General features: G+C 62.9%; 2 protein-coding genes across 2 annotated transcripts; both read left to right on the top strand.

Moving 5' to 3' along the window:
• The first annotated feature begins 859 nt into the window (after positions 1-859).
• LOC132083565 (junctional adhesion molecule-like) lies at positions 860-6,464 on the top strand. Its single transcript, XM_059488313.1, has 8 exons — positions 860-953; positions 2,657-2,705; positions 3,918-4,075; positions 4,648-4,873; positions 5,046-5,157; positions 5,467-5,527; positions 5,712-5,807; positions 5,975-6,464. The coding sequence occupies exons 2-8, from the start codon at positions 2,663-2,665 to the stop codon at positions 6,134-6,136; spliced, it is 858 nt and encodes a 285-aa protein (XP_059344296.1). The 5' UTR covers positions 860-953; positions 2,657-2,662; the 3' UTR covers positions 6,137-6,464.
• Positions 6,465-8,503: 2,039 nt separating this feature from the next.
• On the top strand, positions 8,504-12,693 carry SCN2B (sodium voltage-gated channel beta subunit 2). The gene is made up of 4 exons (XM_059488315.1): positions 8,504-8,707; positions 11,392-11,558; positions 11,703-11,913; positions 12,221-12,693. Exons 1-4 carry the CDS (start codon positions 8,638-8,640, stop codon positions 12,418-12,420), a joined length of 648 nt encoding a protein of 215 aa, XP_059344298.1. The 5' UTR covers positions 8,504-8,637; the 3' UTR covers positions 12,421-12,693.
• The last annotated feature ends 7,685 nt before the right edge of the window (positions 12,694-20,378 follow it).

A 20,378-nucleotide genomic window follows, 5' to 3' on the forward strand; every position in this document is an offset into this window, starting at 1 on the left:
AAAAACTGAGTTTTGACTGCTTTATTGCAACAGTGTGCCATGGAAGGCACTGATACTGGAATAGAGAGAGGGGATACTGGAATGGGGAGAGGAGATACTGGGATGGGGAATGGGGATACTGGAATGGGGAGAGGGGATGCTGGAACGGAGGGAGGGGATGCTGGAATGGAGGGAGGGGATGCTGGACTGGGGAGAGGAGATACTGGGATGGGGAATGGGGATACTGGAATGGAGGGAGGGGATGCTGGAACGGAGGGAGGGGATGCTGGACTGGGGAGCAGTGGGATGCTGGAATTGAGGACAATGGGATGCTGGAATGGGGAGCAGGAGCTTCTCTGGTGTTTCACAGAAAGAGGAAGGATGAAAAGGGTTTTCCAAAGTGGCCGGGGGGTTTGCAGCAGAGGCCAATCTGTGCCTGGTGTGTGTCTCAGGAGGAGGCAGCTGCCCACGCCGTGCCAGGCAGGTTCAGAGCCCTGGCAGCCCCAGGAGGAGGGCACACCCCTGTCACCAGTGCCGCTGCCTCACTGGGACAGCATCCAGCAGTGACAGCTCTCTGAGCAGCTCTCAGCCCCAAACAACGCAGGACAGAGCACAGGGGGTGTGCCAGGAACCTCTGTGTCCTGGACTGGTCATTGGGACTGGTCAGGCCGGTCCCTCACCTTGGCCTGAGCCCCAGCTCTCCTGTCAGGTGCCTCCCGGAGCTGCCCCGTCACCCCTCTGGGACAGATGCATCTGCACTTGGTTTCCCCTCTCTGTTGCACATCCTGATTTCTTGTTCTGCTTTCTGTTGTGTAAAAGTGACCATCAGACCCAACCTGCCAAGAAACATCCTGCATATGCAGCACATGCAACCTCAAGATGATTTAGCAACTGATTCAGATACTCCGGGTTCAGACACTGAATCAGCTGCTGCGGAACGTGCAAGACAAGCTGACCTTTCCAGGCCACTCTAGGTGAGTAATTTTTGCTGTGGTATTTATTTCTGGATGGTTCTTTTTCATTTGTTTTTCGTGAGAAGAGAACCAGGGGAGCAGAAGTGCCATGTGCAAAGGCAGGGGATGTGGATGCCATGTGCTGGCTGTGCCCCTTTTCCCCCGGTCTGATTTGGATGTGTCAGCACTGGCACACTCAGAGCAGCCTGGTGAGTGGGTGCTGGCTCCAGCTGGTGCCTCCCAGCACCCTCTCACTGCTGTGTGTCACAGGGGACACCCTGCAGAAATGTGTTGTGTGTGTTCCCAGCCAGGAGCAGAAATCCTACGCTAAACCAGGGCAATAAACCCAGCAAAGGACCAGAAACCAGGGCCATGAATCCTCCTCAAAACCAGGGCAATAAACCCAGCAAGGACCTGCTGGCAAACACAGCGCAGAGCCCCAGAGCTTTGGGAGGTTCTGGGCACAGAAATCTCAGTTTTCTGCAGTGAAACAGGACTGGGTTTGAGCTGGCTGCTGTTCTGGCTGCTGCAGGGGGTGCAGCTCTGCAGGTTTGGCTCTGTCCTGGCTGTGCTGAGGGCTTGGGGCTGAGCAGGAGCTGTGTTTGTGGGTCGGCTGTGCAGCCAAGTGTGTCACCATGGCAGAGCTGCACAGAGCACAGCAAACCACGCAAAAAGCCAGCCCCAGAGGGGTCCTGTGTTAGGAGAGGCAGATGGCACAGGATTCCAGAAGGCTTGCTGCCACTTCTCAGGAATTTTTGTTTGTGGAAAGGGCGGGGTGATGAAGGTACAAAGCTGGAGTGATTTTCTCAGCCTAGAACTGATCCAAGGGTCTGGGTCTGGAATCCCTGGCTGAGGCTGGCCTGGAGAGCCTCAGCCTTGCACAGTGGAGCAAAAAGAGAGAAGCCACCAAAATGCCAGAGATGATTCAGCTCTTGTATTTCTATTTCTATTTCTATTTCTATTTCTATTTCTATTTCTATTTCTATTTCTATTTATATTTATATTTATATTTATATTTATATTTATATTTATATTTATATTTATATTTATATTTATATTTATATTTATATTTCATTTTTGCTGCAGTATTGGAAAATACCTGCTGGTAATGGCAGCCCCAAAGTGCTGCAGCTTCACGTGAGGGCTCTCGGGGCAGGAGAGCTGCTCTCAGGAACCACTCAGCCTCAAATGAAGGGCCAGAGCTGGGAGTCATGGAGCAGGGACAGGGAGCAGGGTGCTGACCCTGCCTCCCTTGGGACACTGCCTGGCACCTCCTGGGGTGGCAGCCAGTCCTTCCCTGGGCTGCAGGACAGACCTGCAGAAAGGAGGAATCAGCTTTGTTCTGAGACGTGGAGCAGGTGCAGCTGGAGCAGAGACTGCACCCAGGGCAAGGGTTAGATCTAGAGCAGGAGCTCTTGGTTGAGGACTCAGCTTCTGTGATGAGCACAGTAAAGGGCTGTGAACATCTCAGCTCAGATGTCAGAGCTCGACCCCCAAACCACCGGAAAGATTCGTGACTTGCTTAGGTGAAGAGATGAAGGGGCTGAGCCCTCTCCCCATGCTCGCTCCTCCTTTCCAGGCTCAGAGTGGTCCCCCAAACCAGAGCCCTGTCTCTGCCTCTGTGCTGTGCTCATTTCCAGCCTCCCAGAGCCTTCCTCTGACCCTGAGCTGGCTGCCAGCCCTTGGTGTCCTGCCCCAGGTGTCACCTGTGCTGTTCTTTGCAGAGGGAGATGAAGGTGTTGCTGAGCCTGGCCCTGCTGCTGACATGGCTGGGTAAGCTCCAAGTTTTATTCCCCTCTACTTTCCCCTCTGCCTTTGCTCTCAGACCCGTCAGTGTCTCTCGTCCTGTGGGGCTGCTCCTCTCCTGGGTGCCTCTCTGGCCCCGTGTGTGCCGATCTCCCCTGTAAACAGCCTGCAAACTGCTCTGCTATCCCTGGATCTGCCCTGCACTGAGCCTCCAAGGCTTTGAAAGAAGCAGAACTGCTTCTTCACCAGCTCTAAATACAGGGAGAGGTTCCCAAGGTATTGATTTTGGCTCTGCTCGAGGCAGGCAGCTCCCTAGGTCCTCTCCGCTGGCAAATATTTGTCATTTGCAGCTCCTCAGCTGGTCAAGCCCTACAGAACTTGTTTGGGGAGCTGCAGCACTTTGCATTCATTATTTCCAGGGTTTCAGACAAACACTTGGTGCTCGGCCAGGGCCCAGCCCTCGGTGCTTGTGGACAGGCTGGGCGCAGAGGATGAGCCTACCTGTCTGAGCAGCTCCCTGGGCTGAATCAGCTCTCGGCAAACAGAGCCTCAGCCTCCCCTCGCAGGGCTCTGCAGGCTGGGCCAGGTGGGGCTGCCGAGCTCCAGTGACATTTTCTGCCCCGCTCGTTTCGCAGAACTTTAGCTCAGAGACCTTTAATGCCCTTCCTGCCTGCGGCCGCAGCTGCCTCGTGCTGCTGTCAGCTCTGTGCCTTTCATGTTCCCCTGCTTTGCTGTTTCCCCACTGTCCGGCCGCCCTGGGAACCCCAAGCTGTGGTTACGTGGCCAGACAAGCACAAGCCCAGGTCTGGAGCCTGTGAGCAAAGGGGAAGGAAGCCAAACGGGCAGTGAGGGAGGAACTGAAATTCGTGTGAAGCGCTGGAATCGCCGCTGGCCTGGCGGAGGTGGGAGCAGCGCAGGTTCTCCCAGGCAGTGAGTCATGCAGGAGCTGCAGGCTGTGGCTCCGAGGCGAGGAGGGCAGGGGCCGAGCTTCAGGAGGGCAGGGGCCGAGCTTCAGGAGGGCAGAGGCCGAGCCTCCCATCTCCCCTTCGGCCGCATCACCGGCTGCAGCCCTCGGTGTGGCGGCGGGAGGATGCTCTGCCCCACATCGCTCATCCCGGAGCAGGGCTGGGGCACGGGCTGGGCCTCTGGGCTGCCCCGCACGGCACACAGCCATGGGCACAGGCAGGCTGCAGCTGGCCCTCCTGCCCGGGCTCATGCTGCTCTCCCTGTCCCCGGCAGGGCAATGCTCGGGGGCTGCAGGGGTGTTCACAGAGCCCCAGCTCCGAGCTAGGACCGGGGACTCCGTGCTGCTGCAGTGCCTCTTCCTGGACCCCGACAGCGCGGGATGGACCCTGCACAAAGTGGACTGGCTGTACAGGGCAGGAGCTGGCACGCAGGTGGGTCAGGACAGGGCTGGGACAACAGGGGACACGGGGATGGTGGCAGGGGAGGGAGGGCGAGGCAGCCGTGAGGAGGATGTGGGGATGCAGCCGTGGGAAGGATGTGGGGATGCAGCCATGGGGAGGATGTGGGGATGCAGCCATGGGGAGGATGTGGGGATGCAGCCATGGGGAGGATGTGGGGATGCAGCCATGGGGAGGATGTGGGGATGCAGCCGTGGGGAAGCAGTCATGGAGAGGGTGTGGGGAAGCAGCCGTGGGGAAGTAGCCCTAGAAAGGATGTGGGGATGCAGCCATGAGGATGCAGCCATGGGGAAGCAGCCCCAGAGAGGCCGTGGGTGAGCCCATCCTCCTGCCACCAGGCCAGGAGGAGAGGAAGTTTCCATGAGTGGAAGAAGGGTCCCTGTGTGGGGGCAGCTCCTGCAGCAGAGGGGGAGCAGCATCCTGGGACTTTCCCTGAGAGTCTCCCAGAACAGTCCACAGGACAGGGAGACAGTGTGAACTGAGAGCTCCTGAGGAGGAGCAGGCACCTGACGTGCTGTCCCTGCCACCCTGCGCTGCCCCGGCAGGAGGAGATGGTGTTTTTTTACTACAGCAACCACGGCGTCCCCGCGGGCCGCTTCAAGGAGCGGGCGCAGTGGCGGGGGAACATCTCCGGCTGGGACGGCTCCATCCTGCTGCAGGACCTGCGCCTCAACGACAGCGGCACCTACGAGTGCGAGCTGCGCCTGCTGGAGGCCAGCAGCGTCTTCAGGAGCCGCACGGTGCTGCTCGTCAGCCCCGCGGTGCCCAGAGGTGCGCGATGCTCCAGGGGCTGCCCCGGCTCTGGGGATGCCTGGGGTGCCATCCCCGGCTCTGGGGGTCCCCCCGTGCCATCCATCCCCCCCTCGGCGTCCCCCCGGTGCCATCCCGTCCTCGGTGCCATCCCCCCGGTGCCATCCATCCCCTCCTCGGTGTCCCCCCGCAGGTGCCGAGGATGCGGCGCCCCCGCGGGACTCCGGGTTCTGGCCGGCCGTGGTGGGCTGTGGCTGCGTGGCCGTAGTGGTGGCGTTCCTGGCCGGGCTGTGCGTGAGGAAGAGGTAAAAACGCCGCTCTGGGTTTAGGGGGGGTGAGGAACCAGCTCCCTGCAGCCCTCCCTGGTGCCCGCAGGTGTGAGGGTTCAGCTGCCCAGGTGTGGGGTGCCAGTCTCCTGCTGCCATCTAGTGTCACCGTGTGTGTCCCCTCGCTCCCAAACCTCCTGGGCCGTGCCAGCAGCACGGACAGCCCGGCCCGGGTGTGTGCTGAGGGGTGTCGGTGTCCCGGCAGAGGGAGGGAGGGAAGGAGGGAGGGACGGGAGGAGCGGGTGATGCTCCAGGCTGGGGGTGACACTGCTGCTGCCTTCCCTCGAGGTTTGCGACCGTCTCGGCCCTGGAGAGAATGGGGAACAGCACCAACAAGGGCAAAGTAGAGGTGAGAGTGAGGCTGGAGGGGTTTCGGGGCTGGGGAGGCCAGGGAGGGGATCCCACCCTGCCCAGGCACCCGGGGCCGTTTGCTGCCAGCTCCAGCCATGGCTCGTGCAGCTTGCCCTGTGTCTGGGCAAACCTGGGTGTTTGGGGTCTGCTCAGACCCAAACAGCCTGATCTGCCCCTCGCAGGAAGCAATTTACACCTCCATCCCCGGAGCTGAGGTGCCCAAGGCTGAGCAGGAGGCGAAGAAGAAGAGGAGAGCTGAGGACACGTACATAACCATGGTGAGGAGCTCAGCAGGCGTGCTGGGACCCCCACACCACTCACTGCCCCCCTCACCAGGGCCATGGCACCCAGGGCATCACTCCCTGTGCCAGAGTCCAGCATCCCACACCCCCAAACCCCCCTGGCACCCGTGGTGAGGCTCACACCCTGTCCCTTGCTCCTGCAGCACCCATCTCACTGCCGCGACAACGGCGTCTATGTGGAGCTGGCCAAGAGAGCCATCCCGTCAGAGTGGATGGCAGACGGCACCCAGGGGCATGGACAGGGCCAGGAGCCCCTCAGCAGGCCAGAGGAGGCACCTCGCCAGCCCCCAGAGCAGCAGAAGTAGCTGTGCTGTGGATGCAGCCCCGTTCCAGGTGTGTCCGACGCACCTTTGTCCCTGTGAGGACTGAGAACCGGTGCCACACCGCTGTGTGCCCCGTGCCAGGGCACTGCTGGGCACGGCCCACCCCAGCTGTGTGCAGGGCACCAGGGGACACCTGTCCCTCTGGCTCTTGGGACTCCAGACAGTGGGCACAGCCTCACGCTCCAGCTCTGATCCCGGCCCAGGGTGAGCATCCCCGAGGGGGCAGAGGCAGCAGGAGCTGTCACAGCGTTTTCCTGTACATAATAAAACTCAGGGAGTCTTCCCTGATGCTGTCTTCGTTTTACCTCCAGCCTGAGCACGTGATGTCCAAGTGTGCCAAAACCTGCCTGGCCCGGGGCCTGGCAGCCCCTGAACCCGTGTGCAGCCTGGCACGGGGCACCAGGCGGGAGCAAAGCCAAACGGGGCACAAACGGGGTCCCTGGCAGCAGCATGGGCACTGAGGGGAGCAGGACAGAGCCCGGGGGCAGTGGGGTCCCCCCGTGTGTCCCTGGCCATGGGGAGCAGCCGGTGATGGGCAAGGGGAGCCCGGCCGCCCCTCAACCCCGGGGCAGCGGCTGGGCGGGCGCTGGCGCTGCTCCCGCGCTATCTCTGGGTGCCGGGCGCTATCTCGGGTGCCGGGCGCTATCTATAGATGTTTGACACCTCCAGGTGCGGAGGGAGCCGGGACCCTCCACCTCCCACCGCTGCCGCTCGCTGCAGCGCCGCGCTGCGCTCCTTGGTTCTCGTTGACACCCGGCTCTGTTTTCCCGCAGGCAGCAGCGGGACGGGATCTGGGAGCAGGCAGCCCTCGGAGCTGGGTCTGGGGGCTCGGGGGATGGCACAGCGCCTTCGCAAGGTCGCGGCAGCAGAGCGGAGAGGGCTTTGCCTGCCCGGGATGGGTGGCAGAGTGCTGTGTGCGCAGTGTTTGCCGGGCAGAGCTGCTGGGGCACTGCCGTGCCTCCTCTCCCGGCTGTGCTGGCTGTGGTCGGGCAGCAGAGCCCCTCTGCCTCCCTGTCCTCTCCATCCCTCCCCTCTGCATTCGCCCCTCTGCATCCCTGCCCTCTGCATCCCTCCTGCCTCTCCGGCTCTGCTGCGCCCTGGCCCTGGGGCATCCCTCCCCTCTGTCCCCAGGGACGCTGTCCCCGTGTCCCGGGGCCTGAGCAGCGCTGTCACTGCCCCTCTGGGCCCCAGGAGGTCCCTCCTTGTCCTCCTGCCCCCATCCCTGCAGTGGAACCCAGGTGTGGGGCCCAAAGGTTTCCTTGATGTGCAAAAGGGACCAAAGAGTTCCTCCTGCCCTGTTGCTGCTGGGCAGAGCCTCCCTGTCCTGGGGCTGGGAGAGGAGAGCTGTTATCCCGGGACAGGAGAGCTGTTATCCTGGGACAGGAGAGCTGTTATCCTGGGACAGGAGAGCTGTTATCCCGGGACAGGAGAGCTGTGATCCCGGGACAGGAGAGCTGTTATCCTGGGAGAGGAGAGCTGTTATCCCGGGACAGGAGAGCTGTTATCCCGGGACAGGAGAGCTGTTATCCCGGGACAGGAGAGCTGTTATCCCGGGACAGGAGAGCTGTTATCCCGGGACAGGAGAGCTGTGATCCCGGGACAGGAGAGCTGTTATCCTGGGACAGGAGAGCTGTTATCCCGGGACAGGAGAGCTGTGATCCTGGGAAAAGAGAGCTGTTATCCCGGGACAGGAGAGCTGTGATCCCGGGACAGGAAAGCTGTTATCCTGGGACAGGAGAGCTGTTATCCTGGGAAAAGAGAGCTGTTATCCCAGGACAGGAGAGCTGTTATCCCGGGACAGGAGAGCTGTTATCCCGGGAAAAGAGAGCTGTTATCCCGGGAAAAGAGGCTGCTGGAGAAGGGGAAGGAGCCCCAGCAGTCTGGCAGCCCGGGGCAGTGATGGAGCGGTCCAGGAGCGGGCAGGTGAGCAGGAGCACCCCCACCTGCTGCAGCCCACCTGGGGCATCCTGCCTGGGCTGCTCGGGGCCCTGTGCTGTGCCAGCCTCGGGCAGCCCCTCAGCTCCCTGCCAGCCTCCAGGAGGGCATTTCCAACCCTCCTGGGCCCCGCTGGGCTCTGCACAATGAAAATGCTGCCGTGGATGGTGCGAGCAGGGCTGGCTGCCAGCCTCCAGCGGGGCACAGGGGCACACCCGAGTGTCCCCACCCCACCCGGGGCTCGGGAACCCCCCGTGTGCCCCAGCCCGGCACGGAGCACGGAGCCGGCAGCGCCAGGAGCTGTCCGTGCCTGCAGTTCAGGGGAAAATTTTTCCGCCCTCCCACTCCGGCGGCTGCAATCCACCAACCACAGCATTTACTGCTTTTTTTCGCCCCAGCGCCGCTCCAGCCATATTGGGCTGTGGGGAGAAAGCGGCTCTAATGTTCTATGTCACCTGCAAATAACCCGGGCGTTCGAAAAAGCACCTCCACCTCCTCCACCACCCACACCAACACCACGTCCTCTCCACACACTAAAGTCCGCCACAATGGGCCCGGAAGGCTGGCTCCCGCGGCCCACCCTGCTCCTCGCTGGCCTCACCTTGCTCCTCTCGCTGGGTAAGTGTCGGCTTGAGCCCCCTTGCATGTGCCCAGCTGGGGAGACACCCGTGCCCTGCCAGGAGCCCTGCCCTGCGTGTGCCAGCAGGGACGGGCACGGAGGTGCAGAGAGCCACCAGCCGCGGTGACCTGCTTTTGGGCAGGGTGGGGGCTCTGGTGCCGCTGCATCTCCTCCTAAAAACGCCCTGCATCCCGGGAGCACACAGCCCGGGCATGGCGGGCAGGGGAGCGGGCTGCAGTGGGGACGGGGCTGGGAAGGCGCTGGGCTGCCTTGTGCTGTCCCTTGGGTGCTGCCAGGCGTGCTGTGCTGTCCTTTGGGTGCTGCCAGGTGGGCTCTGCTGTCCTTTGGGTGCTGCCAGGCGTGCTGTGCTGTCCTTTGGGTGCTGCCAGGTGGGCTCTGCTGTCCTTTGGGTGCTGCTAGGTGGGCTCTGCTGTCCTTTGGGTGCTGCCAGGTGGGCTCTGCTGTCCTTTGGGTGCTGCCAGGCGTGCTGTGCTGTCCTTTGGGTGCTGCCAGGTGTGCTGTGCTGCCCTGTGCTGCCTTGTGGCGGTGTCTGTGTGTGTCCCCCTCCCAGTGGCCGTGCTGGGGCCGGCTCCGTGCATGCCCCGCGGCCCCAGCAGCAGCAGCAGCAGCAGCGCTGTGTCAGCATCGATCGCTGCCGGCCGGGAAGGGGAATGCTCCGCTCCTCTGACGGCTGTCCCCAAGCTCCTGTCGGGCTGCCTGTCCCCGAGGACAGAGCCTGGAAAGGAGGGTACAACACCCGGCCAGGGCTGCTGCAGATGCTGCTGTTTGTCCCCACCCCAGCCCGGGTGCAGCACTGGGAGCACTGGGAGCCAGCACAGCGCTGCAGGGCACGGCCTGGATGGTCCCGAGGGTTTTGGGGATTCTTCCCCCACCTCTGTTGTCCCCCAGGGCTCAGTGCCCGGCCAGTGACAGGGTTCAGACCCACCTGGGTGCCCCTATGTCCTGCCAGGCCGTGGTGTCCCTGCTTGGGGGGGTGGCAGGTTTGCTGCTGGCGGCACCTCATCCTCTGTAGAGCCCTGGGGAGCACAGAGGACAAGGCCAGGTCAGCACCTGCAGGCACACAGGGCACCCTGTGAGGGGCACCCAGACAATGATTTCCTGCAGGGATCCCCTCCAGCCACTCCTGCTGGGACAGGCCAGCTCCTGGCTCCTCTCTCCCATCCCTGCAAGGCTTCCTTGGAGGCACCAAAGGTGGAGGCTGCGTGGGGCAGCAAGGCTGTGGCACTGGGACACTTCCTCCTGCCTTGGGTGCTGTGACCCATCCCCACGCAACCATCCCTGTGTCCCTGAGCCCTCTGGGGCTGCATGGGGATGTCCCCATGGCTGCCAGCCCAGCCAGGAGCCGTCCCATGGTTTGGCCATACCCGAGGGCACCGCTCAGCCCCGGGAACCTGAGGGTGCTGCTGGCTCCCAGCTGGCAGTGGGAGCTGCCCAGCCCAGCTGTGCCTGCAGCCCGGGCACGGCTCCTGTCCCTGCTGCAGAGCCTGGCCCCTTTCCTGCCCTGCTTGCAGGCGGAGCGGCCCGGAGCAGCCCTGACCCGCGCCCAGCTTGGCCTCGGCAAGAAGCGCTGAGAGCAAAGAGCAGCAGCCCAAGGGGAGAGGTGAGGTGATCACCGAAGCACCGGCTGGCAGTGGCCCTGCAGGGTGTCACGGCCCCCAGGACACGCTGTCCCCTCCCCGGGCTCGCTGTGCCCGTGTCCCTGTGCCTCTCAGGGCCTGGCCTGGTCTTTGCAGCCAGCTGGGCTGCACAGGAGCCTGTCCCCCTGCCCAGCCTGGGGACAGTGCTGGATGCTTGGGGGCTGCACAGGAGCCTGTCCCCTGCCCAGCCTGGGGACAGTGCTGGATGCTTGGGGGCTGCACAGGAGCCTGTCCCCTGCCCAGCCTGGGGACAGTGCTGGATGCTTGGGGGCTGCACAGGAGCCTGTCCCCCTGCCCAGCCTGGGGACAGTGCTGGATGCTTGGGGGCTGCTCAGGGGAGCTGCAGGGAGCAGTGGAGGAGGGAGCAGGGCACAGACCCCCATCCCTGCCCCTCCCCAGGTGAGCCCTGCCCTGCACCAGGTACAGCCCCTCTCTCTCAACAGGACCAGGGGTCAGGGACTGCCTCGTTCCCCCAGCAGAGACCTGGAGCTCGCTCTGGTCATTCCCAGCTGGAGAATCCTCTCGTGGCAGGGAAAGCATCATCTGCACTCCCCGGGGAGCCCCGGGCCGGCCCTGGCAGGTGCCAGCGCTGCTGTCGGAGCCGTGTCCTGCCGGCAATGCGATGTGATGAGCTCAGCCATGGTTTGCGTGTGGCGGTGGCGCCGGCCCCGCTGCTGACGCTGCAGCCTCGCCCAGCGCCATCGATCCCGCAGCGGCAGCACAGCCCCGGGGGATGGCCGGGAGCAGGGCTGGCCTGCCGGCAGCACCGGGGGGCGCAGGAGGGTCACCAGCACTTGCAGAGCAGGGACAATGCTCTGCCTGTCCATCCCAGGGCTGCTCCCCTCGCTCCTGCTGGGCAGGGAAATTCCGCTCCTGGCTGGATGCAGAGTGTGTGGATGTGCCTGGAAGGCAATGCCAGGCCCCAGGCAGAGCTCTGTGCAGGCAGGGCAGCGTGGGGACAGGGTGGCAGCTCAGCTGCCAGGGTGGCTGCCTGTGACACCCCCCGACTCCATCTGCATTGGCAGCGCCCCCGAGGATGGGCATGGAGGTCATGGCCCCCCCCATCATCAACGCCCTGAACGGCTCCTCTGTGAAGCTCTCCTGCACCTTCAACTCCTGCTACAAGGTGGAGAACAAGCAGTTTTCCCTCAACTGGACGTACCAGGAGTGCAGTAACTGCTCGGAGGAGCTGGTGAGTCTCGCTGGGGATGTGCTGGGGGCCTGGGAGCGGCTCAGAGGGTGTTCCTGGGGGTTTCTTGCATGCAGGGAGGGGGTGCCTGGCTGGGAAATGAGCCCGTGGGGTGCTGCCTCACCCGCTGTCCCCACGGCTGCCCAGTTCCTGCAGTTCCGCACCAAGATCATGAACAAGCAGCTGGATCGCTTCGGGAACCGCGTGGAGTTCACCGGCAACCCCGCCAAGTACGACGTGTCCTTCACCCTCAAGAACGTGCAGCTGGAGGACGAGGGCACCTACAACTGCTACGTGCTGAACCCCCCGGACCGGCACCGGGGCCACGGCAAGATCAGCCTCAAGGTGCTCACCCAAGGTCAGTGGTGCCCGGCGCTGGGGGCACCCATGGGGGCAGGACGCTGGCAGAGCCCAGCATGGCACCTACACAGCGATGCTGCGCAGGTGTCCCTTCTCTGTACCTCCCTGTGGGTGCCCCCATGTCCCTGTGCAGACAAGGGACACTTTGCAGCGTCCCTGTGCAGAGAAGGGACACCTTTGCAGCATCCCTGTGCAGGTGCCATCCCGGCAATGCCATCAGGCCCCAGGGATGCAAGACAGCTGCGCCCTCCCCGCTCTGCCCCATCGCTTCCCTTCACACCCTGAGCCCGTCCCTGTGTCCCCAGAGCCCCCCAAGCACGACTCGACGGTGGCCGTGATCGTGGGCGCCTCCGTGGGCGGCTTCCTGGCCGTGGTGATCCTGGTGCTGATGGTGGTGAAATGCGTGCGCCGGAAAAAGCAGCAGAGGCTCAACACGGACGACCAGAAGACGGAGGAGGAAGGGAAGACAGATGGTGAAGGCAACCCCGACGAGGGCACCAAGTAAAGGCCCCCTGCCCGCCCCTCCCTCCTGCCCCCTGTACAGTGTGACCCTCTTGATGTGCTTCCAGAGCAAGGATTTCTGTGTCCCCAGAGCATCCCTCCTTCCATGCCAACACCCACCCCAGCCTGGGGCAGGGCGCAGAGAGGAGGTCCCTGGAGCCTGGCTGGGCTGGGCAGGGCTGGGGAGAGGGGCTGAGGGCCCTGAGGCTGAGCTGGCACCCGCCTGTCCCCTGCTCTGGGTTGTGCCAGTGTGGTGAGGAGGTGCTGGGGACAGGCTGGGGCGGGTGAGGGGGGATCTGTGCAGCCCCCACACACAGAGGGGCTGGAGCAGGGGGTGCCAGGAGAGACAGAGGGGTCTGGGCAGCCCCGTGCCCCATTGTCTGCTCTCTGTCCCAGTGGAAAATGTGAGCCAGCAGTGTGCCCTTGGGGTCAGGGCTCATCCCGAGCTGCTCCTGCTGTGCCTGGGCCACTGGCACTGGTGTTCCCATCCTGAGGGATCCCAATAGCTGCCAGGCTCCTCCTTGCAAGCTCCTGCTCCTCAGGGACTGTCCCAAGCTGCTCAGAAGTCAGAGGCCAAGGCCATGAACCCACCCAGTGTCCTGGAGCTGTGCAGTGTTTTGGAACCATGACCAGCCCTTGGTGTGTGAGGGATGGACCCTTCTGCCTCTCGGGCTGGTTTTGGGTCTGAGCATCTCAGCCCAAGGTGCTGGGCTGATTTTTTGTGCTCCTTTCCTTCTTGAGGCGGGTGGTTGTGGTGGAAATGTCCTGCTGATGTGTCAGACTGGGGTGTGGGGAGTGCTGGGGTGAGGCTGCTCGGGCCAAGGAGCTGCTGAAAGGGAGAGGAGCCTTTGGGCACTTGCTGGGAAGGACTGGGCACAGCAGCAGGCCCAGAGTTAGGACAGCTCTGTCACCCTGCGATGCTGAGACTGCCTCCTCCAGCCTCCCTGCAGAGCTCTGCACACTGTAACTGCCATGACAATGCACTGCCAGCGTGCCCAGCCCCTTGTGCCACCTGCCTCACCCGCCAGGTGATCTGTGCTGGCTGCAGCACCGGGCTGCAGGCAGGGAACGACCCAGGGCAGTGTCCCCTGTGGCACCAGGCCTGAGCTTCTCTCCTCCTGTGGCTGCCAGGAGGGGGACAGTGCCCAGAGCCACAGGGGACACTGCCCTGGGGCAGGGGATGGAGGTCCTGTCCCCCACGAGCAGCACTGTCAGGGGAGAAGGGACACCTGTGCAGTGTCCCCGTGCAGAGAAGGGACACCTTTGACACGTCCCTGTGCAGGTGCCATCCCGGCAATGCCATCAGGCCCCAGGGATGGGGACAGCTCTGCCCTCCCCGCTCTGCCCCATCGCTTCCCACCCGTCCATGGCACCCGACCCCGCTGGGCTCCACACTGCTCCCTTCCCCTCCGCAGCAGGAATGTGCCGTGTCCCACGCCTGTCCCCATCCCCGCGAGGGCCAGGCTGTCCCCGGGCAGTCCCCGGGCAGTCCCTGCGCTGTCCCCGAGCTGTCCCCGGGCAGTCCCCGGGCAGTCCCTGCGCTGTCCCCGAGCTGTCCCCGCGCTGTCCCCGAGCTGTCCCCGGGCAGTCCCCGGGCTGTCCCCGGGCAGTCCCCGGGCAGTCCCTGCGCTGTCCCCGCGCTGTCCCCGCGCTGTCCCCGAGCTGTCCCCGGGCTGTCCCGCCCCGCACAATGCCCGCAGTGCCGCAGGGCTCCCGCACCACTTTCTGCCAGAGCCGGGCTGTCCCCGGCACCTGGTGGGACTGAGCCAGCACCTCGGGGGCGCTGAGGCCTCTGAGCGTTGCACACAAGCACTCTTGCATCTGCCTTTCATTTCTTCTCGTGCACTATCCTTGGATTGCAACTCGCCAATGCATCTGTCTGTACACGGCCGTGCCCGGCAGAGCTGACAAACTCAGATCTGTACCCACAGGAGGGGCTGCTCTGACCCAGGCGTGCCAAGCGCTCTGCCGAGTGTGGGATGTTTTTATTGCTCTTTGTACAGTCAAACAAACAAAAGAACAACAAAACACCGACTTTGCTGTCGATGCTTTTGTGCCGCAGCCTGGAGGGGCAGGACGGGCCCCTGGCCTGCTCTGCCTGGGGGGATGAGCGCGTTCCTTGGTCCTGTGGGGTGGTTTGGGTGCTGAGGGAGCTCAGGGCACCCTGGGGGTGCACAGCTCTGTCCTGGGGGGTGGCACAGAGCCCCGGCAGGGCTGGGGGTGGGAGCGCGGCCAGGGGGATGCCAGGGGTGCTCCACACCCACTGTGGGGCCTCCTGTGCCCTGCCAGCCTCTGCACTGTGCTGCCCAGAGAGCTGGCACTGGTGGCTGCTCGTGGCAGGTGAGGCTCAGCAGGCTCCAGCAGAGCCCAGGGCACGCACTGGGTGATGGACACCCGTACCTGGCTGTTCTCCTGGTCCAGCAGCGCCGTGGGGATGCTCTGGAACACCACGACACAACTGGGGCACAGCTAATGGGCACATCCATCAGCTCAGCCACCGTGGAGACACGGGGGAAGCTCTGACAGCGCCCTCCACCCTGCCTCTCCCTGCTGCCCTTCACTGGGGCTGCCAAGCACCGGTACAACCCAACTCCTCACACAGGCGGGGGCTGCCCCAGGGCACTGACACCCCTCTTTCCGCCCCCTCCCCAGCCCCTCACCATTCTCAGCAGCAGTGCCAGTGGGATGAGCTCTCCCAGTGTCCCTGTCCCCATCCCTGTCCCTGTCCCTGTCCCTGCTGGGCACGGCGCCCTGGGCACCTCAACGTGGGGTCAGCGCTGCGGGAAACTCGCAGCTTCCCGTGGCACCTCTCCCTCTGCGAGGAAGGGCACCCAAATCACCTCCACTGTCCTGCTGGCACAGTCCTGCAGCTCCGGGGAGTGCAGCAAATCGATCCCTGGAACAACTTTGCTGTGCAGGGAGGAGCAGCTCCCCCGAGGACAATGTGGGGCTGTCGCCATCAGCTTCAGCCATGGGCAAAGGGGGTGGTGGACCCTTTGGAGCATTTAGGATGCTCGTTGGAATGTTGCTGGCAAAAAACTTGAGGAGAGCAGCGGGATCACAGAGGAGACCCCGTGGGACACACCAAGGGTGGGTTCTCCTCACTGCAGGGACTGAGGGCGGTGCAGAACCCCCAGCACTGGGGTTTCACAGGTTCTCCAGAACCATGGACATTCCCTGTTACAGAACGCTGAGATTTCCCGAGGCCAGGTGGGATTACAGGTGTTAAAGAGCAAGAGAGGGGCTGGGAGGCGGCAGGGACCCCTGCCTGCTCCTGTGCAGTCACAGGGGATGCTGGGGCGTCTCAGGGGGAGTCCAGAGCCACATCCCTGCATAGAGGGGCACAGGAAAGGGAGCAGCCTGGGGCAGTGGGGTCCGGGGCAGTGAGGGGTGTGAGGGGCAGCTCTGGGGGACAGAACAGGGAGGCTCCGGTGCGGGTGGCCTCGGGCTGTGCCGGGTCAGGATCAAACTTTCTCCCGGGATACAGCGGGGCTGCCTCAGCGATCCTTGCAGATGCTCTGCAGTGCTGCCGGGGGACGCGGCCGCTCTTCCTCAGCTCGTTTAAAGGGCCGGTGGAAGGAGGGAAGCAAGGAAGGAAGGAAGGGGGTGAGGAACCTGTGCGCTCCGGAGGGCAGGGAACCCCCCGGCGGGGGCGAGCAGGCAGCGGCAGCGCGGCGAGAGGGGAAAGCACCGCTCCGAGGCAGAGCTGCGGGCAGCCGAGCGCTGGGATGGCAGAAGCAGCCAGGTACTCACCGCAGTCTGCGCCCGGGAGCTCTCGCTCAGCTCGCACCCCAGCCAGGACAGTCCTGCAGAGCCGGATCGCTGCGGTGCCTCCTGCCCACCGCCGGCTGCCGGGACGCCAGCCCGCCTTGTCTCTCAAAGGTCACAGCCAGAGGACCTTGCAGTAAACATAAGGTGCTGACGGGAAGCTCCGTTCCAGCTCTGTTGCCGCCTCCTCCTCCCCCTCCATCGCAGGAGGGCTCTGCCTGCTCCGGGAGCTCAGCATCGTCTGCCTCGGGCGGCTCTGGGAGGAGGCTGGGGCTGTCCTCGGGGGCAGAGCCTGGCAGGATGCTCCAGGGCAGCCGGGGCCAGCGCTGTGCCAGAGCTGCAGCCCAAGCGCTCTGCTCAGCCCTACCTGGTCGGGAGCCACGTGGAGGGAGGCAGGAGCCCTGCTCGGAGAGCAGCAGCCTGGCATTTAACCCTCCCGGCTCCGCCAGTGCAAGGCGAGAAGGATTGAGGGTACACTGCGTCCCCCGGCAGGCTGTGAGCCAGCTGGCAGCACCCTGAGCCCCCCTTCCTGTCCCCGGGGAGGTGACAGTGTCCGAGCACAGGGTGCTCGCCTTCCCTGAAACCAGACACGGCATCCTGCTGCTGGGCTCAGCAGAACAGCTTTCCGCTGAGCCTCAGGAACCGCGGCTCCCACTCCGGACACCTGCGTGCTCCGAAATGCCAGGGCAGCTGCGACCGGCAGGGCTGGGGACGGCAGAGCCCTGCCCCGGCCCCCGGCGGTGGCAGCTGTCTCACGGGATCAGTCGGCCGAGGAGACCGGCTGGAGCTGCCGAGTGTGACAGCTCCATCAGGCGCTGGTGACAGCCACTGTCCCTCTGCCAGCCCCGGGGAGCGGGCAGGGGGTGCCAGGCTGCCCCATGCTCAGCAGGGAGATGTGAATGCTGGCCTCAAACTCACCTGTTTCTCTGGCCCCAGCAGCCCTCAGGCACCTCTGCAGGGGTGACAGGCATCCCTGCACCCCGAGGATCCCTCTGCCTGCCCTCTCACAATTAGTGGTGCTCCAGCAAACGCTGCGCTGCTCCTCCCGTCCCCACAGAGCGCCTGAGGCGCTGCTCCCCTCCCTGCATCCATCACCTCACTGTGTCCATCACCTCACTGCATCCATCACCTCACTGCATCCATCACCTCACTGCATCCATCACCTCACTGTGTCCATCACCTCCCTGCATCCATCACCTCACTGTGTCCATCACCTCACTGCATCCATCACCTCACTGTGTCCATCACCTCACTGTGTCCATCACCTCACTGCATCCACCACCTCACTGCATCCATCACCTCACTGCATCCATCACCTCACTGCATCCATCACCTCACTGTGTCCATCACCTCACTGTGTCCATCACCTCACTGCATCCATCACCTCACTGCATCCATCGCCTCACTGTGTCCATCACCTCACTGCATCCATCACCTCCCTGTGTCCATCACCTCACTGCATCCATCACCTCACTGCATCCATCACCTCACTGTGTCCATCACCTCACTGCATCCATCACCTCACTGCATCCATCACCTCACTGTGTCCATCACCTCACTGCATCCATCACCTCACTGTGTCCATCACCTCACTGCATCCATCACCTCCCTGCATCCATCACCTCACTGCATCCATCACCTCACTGCATCCATCACCTCACTGCATCCATCGCCTCACTGTGTCCATCACCTCACTGCATCCATCACCTCACTGCATCCATCACCTCACTGCATCCATCACCTCACTGCATCCATCACCTCACTGTGTCCATCATCTCACTGCATCCATCACCTCACTGCATCCATCGCCTCACTGTGTCCATCACCTCACTGCATCCATCACTTCCCTGCATCCATCACCTCCCTGTGTCCATCAGCTCCCTGTGTCCATCATCTCACTGTATCCATTAGCCCCCTGAGTGCATCCTCTCCCTGAATTCATTCCCTTCTTGAATCCATCCCCTCCCTGAATCCATCCACTCCCTGAATCCATCCCTTCCCTGAATTCATTCCCTCCCTGAATTCATCCCCTCCCGGAATCCATCACCTTGCTGAGTGCATCCCCTTCCTGAATCCATCCCCTCTCTGACTCCCTCCCTTCCCTGACTCCCTCCCCTCCCTGAATCCCTCCCTAACTCCCTCCCCTCCCCGAATCCATCCCTGTGCCCGCCAAGGCACCTTCTGCTGCATCAGCAGAGCCGAGCACGCTGCTCCTGCAGCACCGGCTGCCAGCACTGCCCTGCCTGCTCCGCCGGTATTTTTCCTGCCTCTCCTGCCAGCTCTGCAGCCCTAACGCCTCAACCCACGGGCACTGCTGGCATCCTCTCAGGCTCCCCTGGGATGTCCCCGTGCCCTGCAAAGCCTCCTGCTCTCCCTCCTCTCTGCTGCAGAGGGGGCTGGATGGGGATGGGGAGCTGTAAGACGCCCTGAAGGTGACAGGCTGTGGCATTTTAGAGGTGCAGGCAGCATCCCTGCAGGTGAGCTGCTCTCACACCCAAAACCCAATCAGTCCAGTTCGGGAAGGCCATGCCTGGTCCCTGGGGTGAGCTTTGCCAGGACGTGTGCCCTGTGTCACTGCAGCCCAGAGAAAACCCAGCGCCGTTCCTGCTCCTGTTCCTTCCTTCCCACCGTGGCTGTTTTGGGATGCGTCACCCCCCGCAAACGCCGCTCTCTGCACAGAGCTCCCTGGCTAATGGACCTGGGCACCGAGGTGAGGCTCTGCCTGCCCGCACCACGCCCCGGGGCTTCCATTAGGAGAGCCCTGCGGCCTAATGGATGCGAGAAAAGGTGGCTGAGATGGGAACTTTGTGCAGCCAATTATCCCGGAACAAGAGCACGGTGAGAAAAATGAGTTCTGGGTGTTCCCTTTGGCGCCGGGCGGGTCCCTCTGCAGCCATCGGGGTCTGGCTCTGCATCTCACCTGCGTCTGCCGTCTGTGTCAGGGATGGAGGGCAGGCACACCTGGTGCCACACTGCAGAGTTGCCCCAAAGCAGAGCTGAGCCCCAGCCTTGTCCTGGTTTGTTGTCCTGGGAAGCCACCGGCCTTAGTGGCACTTTGGCCTCTTCCCAAGGTGGCCCAGGGTAGCACCAGCCCAGTGTTTTCAGGCCACCACAGAATCGCTGAGGTTGGAAAAACCTCTAAGATCAAGCCCAACGATCAACCCAGCACTGCCAAGGCCATCTCTAAACCTCATGGCCAAGGGTGGGGCTGGGGACAGGGGGCGGGACCTGACAGCGAGTAGGCGTGGCCATGAACGGGGCCGTCGTTTTCTACTCCTCTGCGAGTGACCCAAAACACACCCCAATAAACCAAAACCCTCAAAATCTATCAAAAAATCCACCCCCAAAAAAATCCCTAAATCCATCCCAAAATGCACCGCAAAAACCACCCCAAAATCCCAGTGTATCCCAGGTGTATCCAGGTGTGCCCAGGTGTATCTCAGGTGTATCTCAGGTGTGTTTTCAGGTACATTTCACCCCCGAGTGCCGTTTCAAGGACAGCACTGCGTGTTCGAGAACTCTCACGTGCTCTACACCTCAGCCCTGTACCTGGGGCTGTACGGGCCTCGGGTATGAAAGGACGAAGCTGCCACACATTTCCTGCCCCAGCTGCTCCAGGGTGAGTCAAAATGTCCAAATCTGGGGTTTTAGACCCAAAAATTGGGGTTTGAAACACAAAAAAATGGGATTTGAACCCAAAAATTGGGGATTCGAACCCAAAAATTGGGATTGGGAACCCAAAATCCTTGGGGAACAAAGTCAGCACAGCCATATGGTTTGAACTCTTCCAGGGTTGGTGACTCCACCACTGCCCTTGGCAGCCTGTGCCAGGGCTGGACAACCCTTTCAGTGAAGAAATCTTCCCTAAAATCCAACCTAAACCTCCCCTGACACAGCTTAAGGCCGCTTCCTTTTGTCCTGTCATTTGTTACCTGGCAGAAAAGCCCGACCCCCGCCTGGCTCCACCCTCCTTTTCCAGAAGGTCCCCTCGAGCCTCCTTTCCTCCAGTTTAAACCCCCCACCTCCCTCGGCCTCTCCTCATCCCGCTGGTGCTCCATCCCCTTCTCTTGACACACTCCAGCGCCTCAATGTCCTTCTTCCGAGGGGCCCAAAAATGCTCCCAGGATTCGGGGTGCGGCTCCATCAGCGCCGAGCCCAGGGGCACCGTCACTGCCCCGGCCCGGGGAGCGCTCC

Source organism: Ammospiza nelsoni, chromosome 24 (assembly GCF_027579445.1).
Source record: "Ammospiza nelsoni isolate bAmmNel1 chromosome 24, bAmmNel1.pri, whole genome shotgun sequence".
In the NCBI taxonomy this organism is placed as follows: Eukaryota; Metazoa; Chordata; class Aves; order Passeriformes; family Passerellidae; genus Ammospiza; species Ammospiza nelsoni.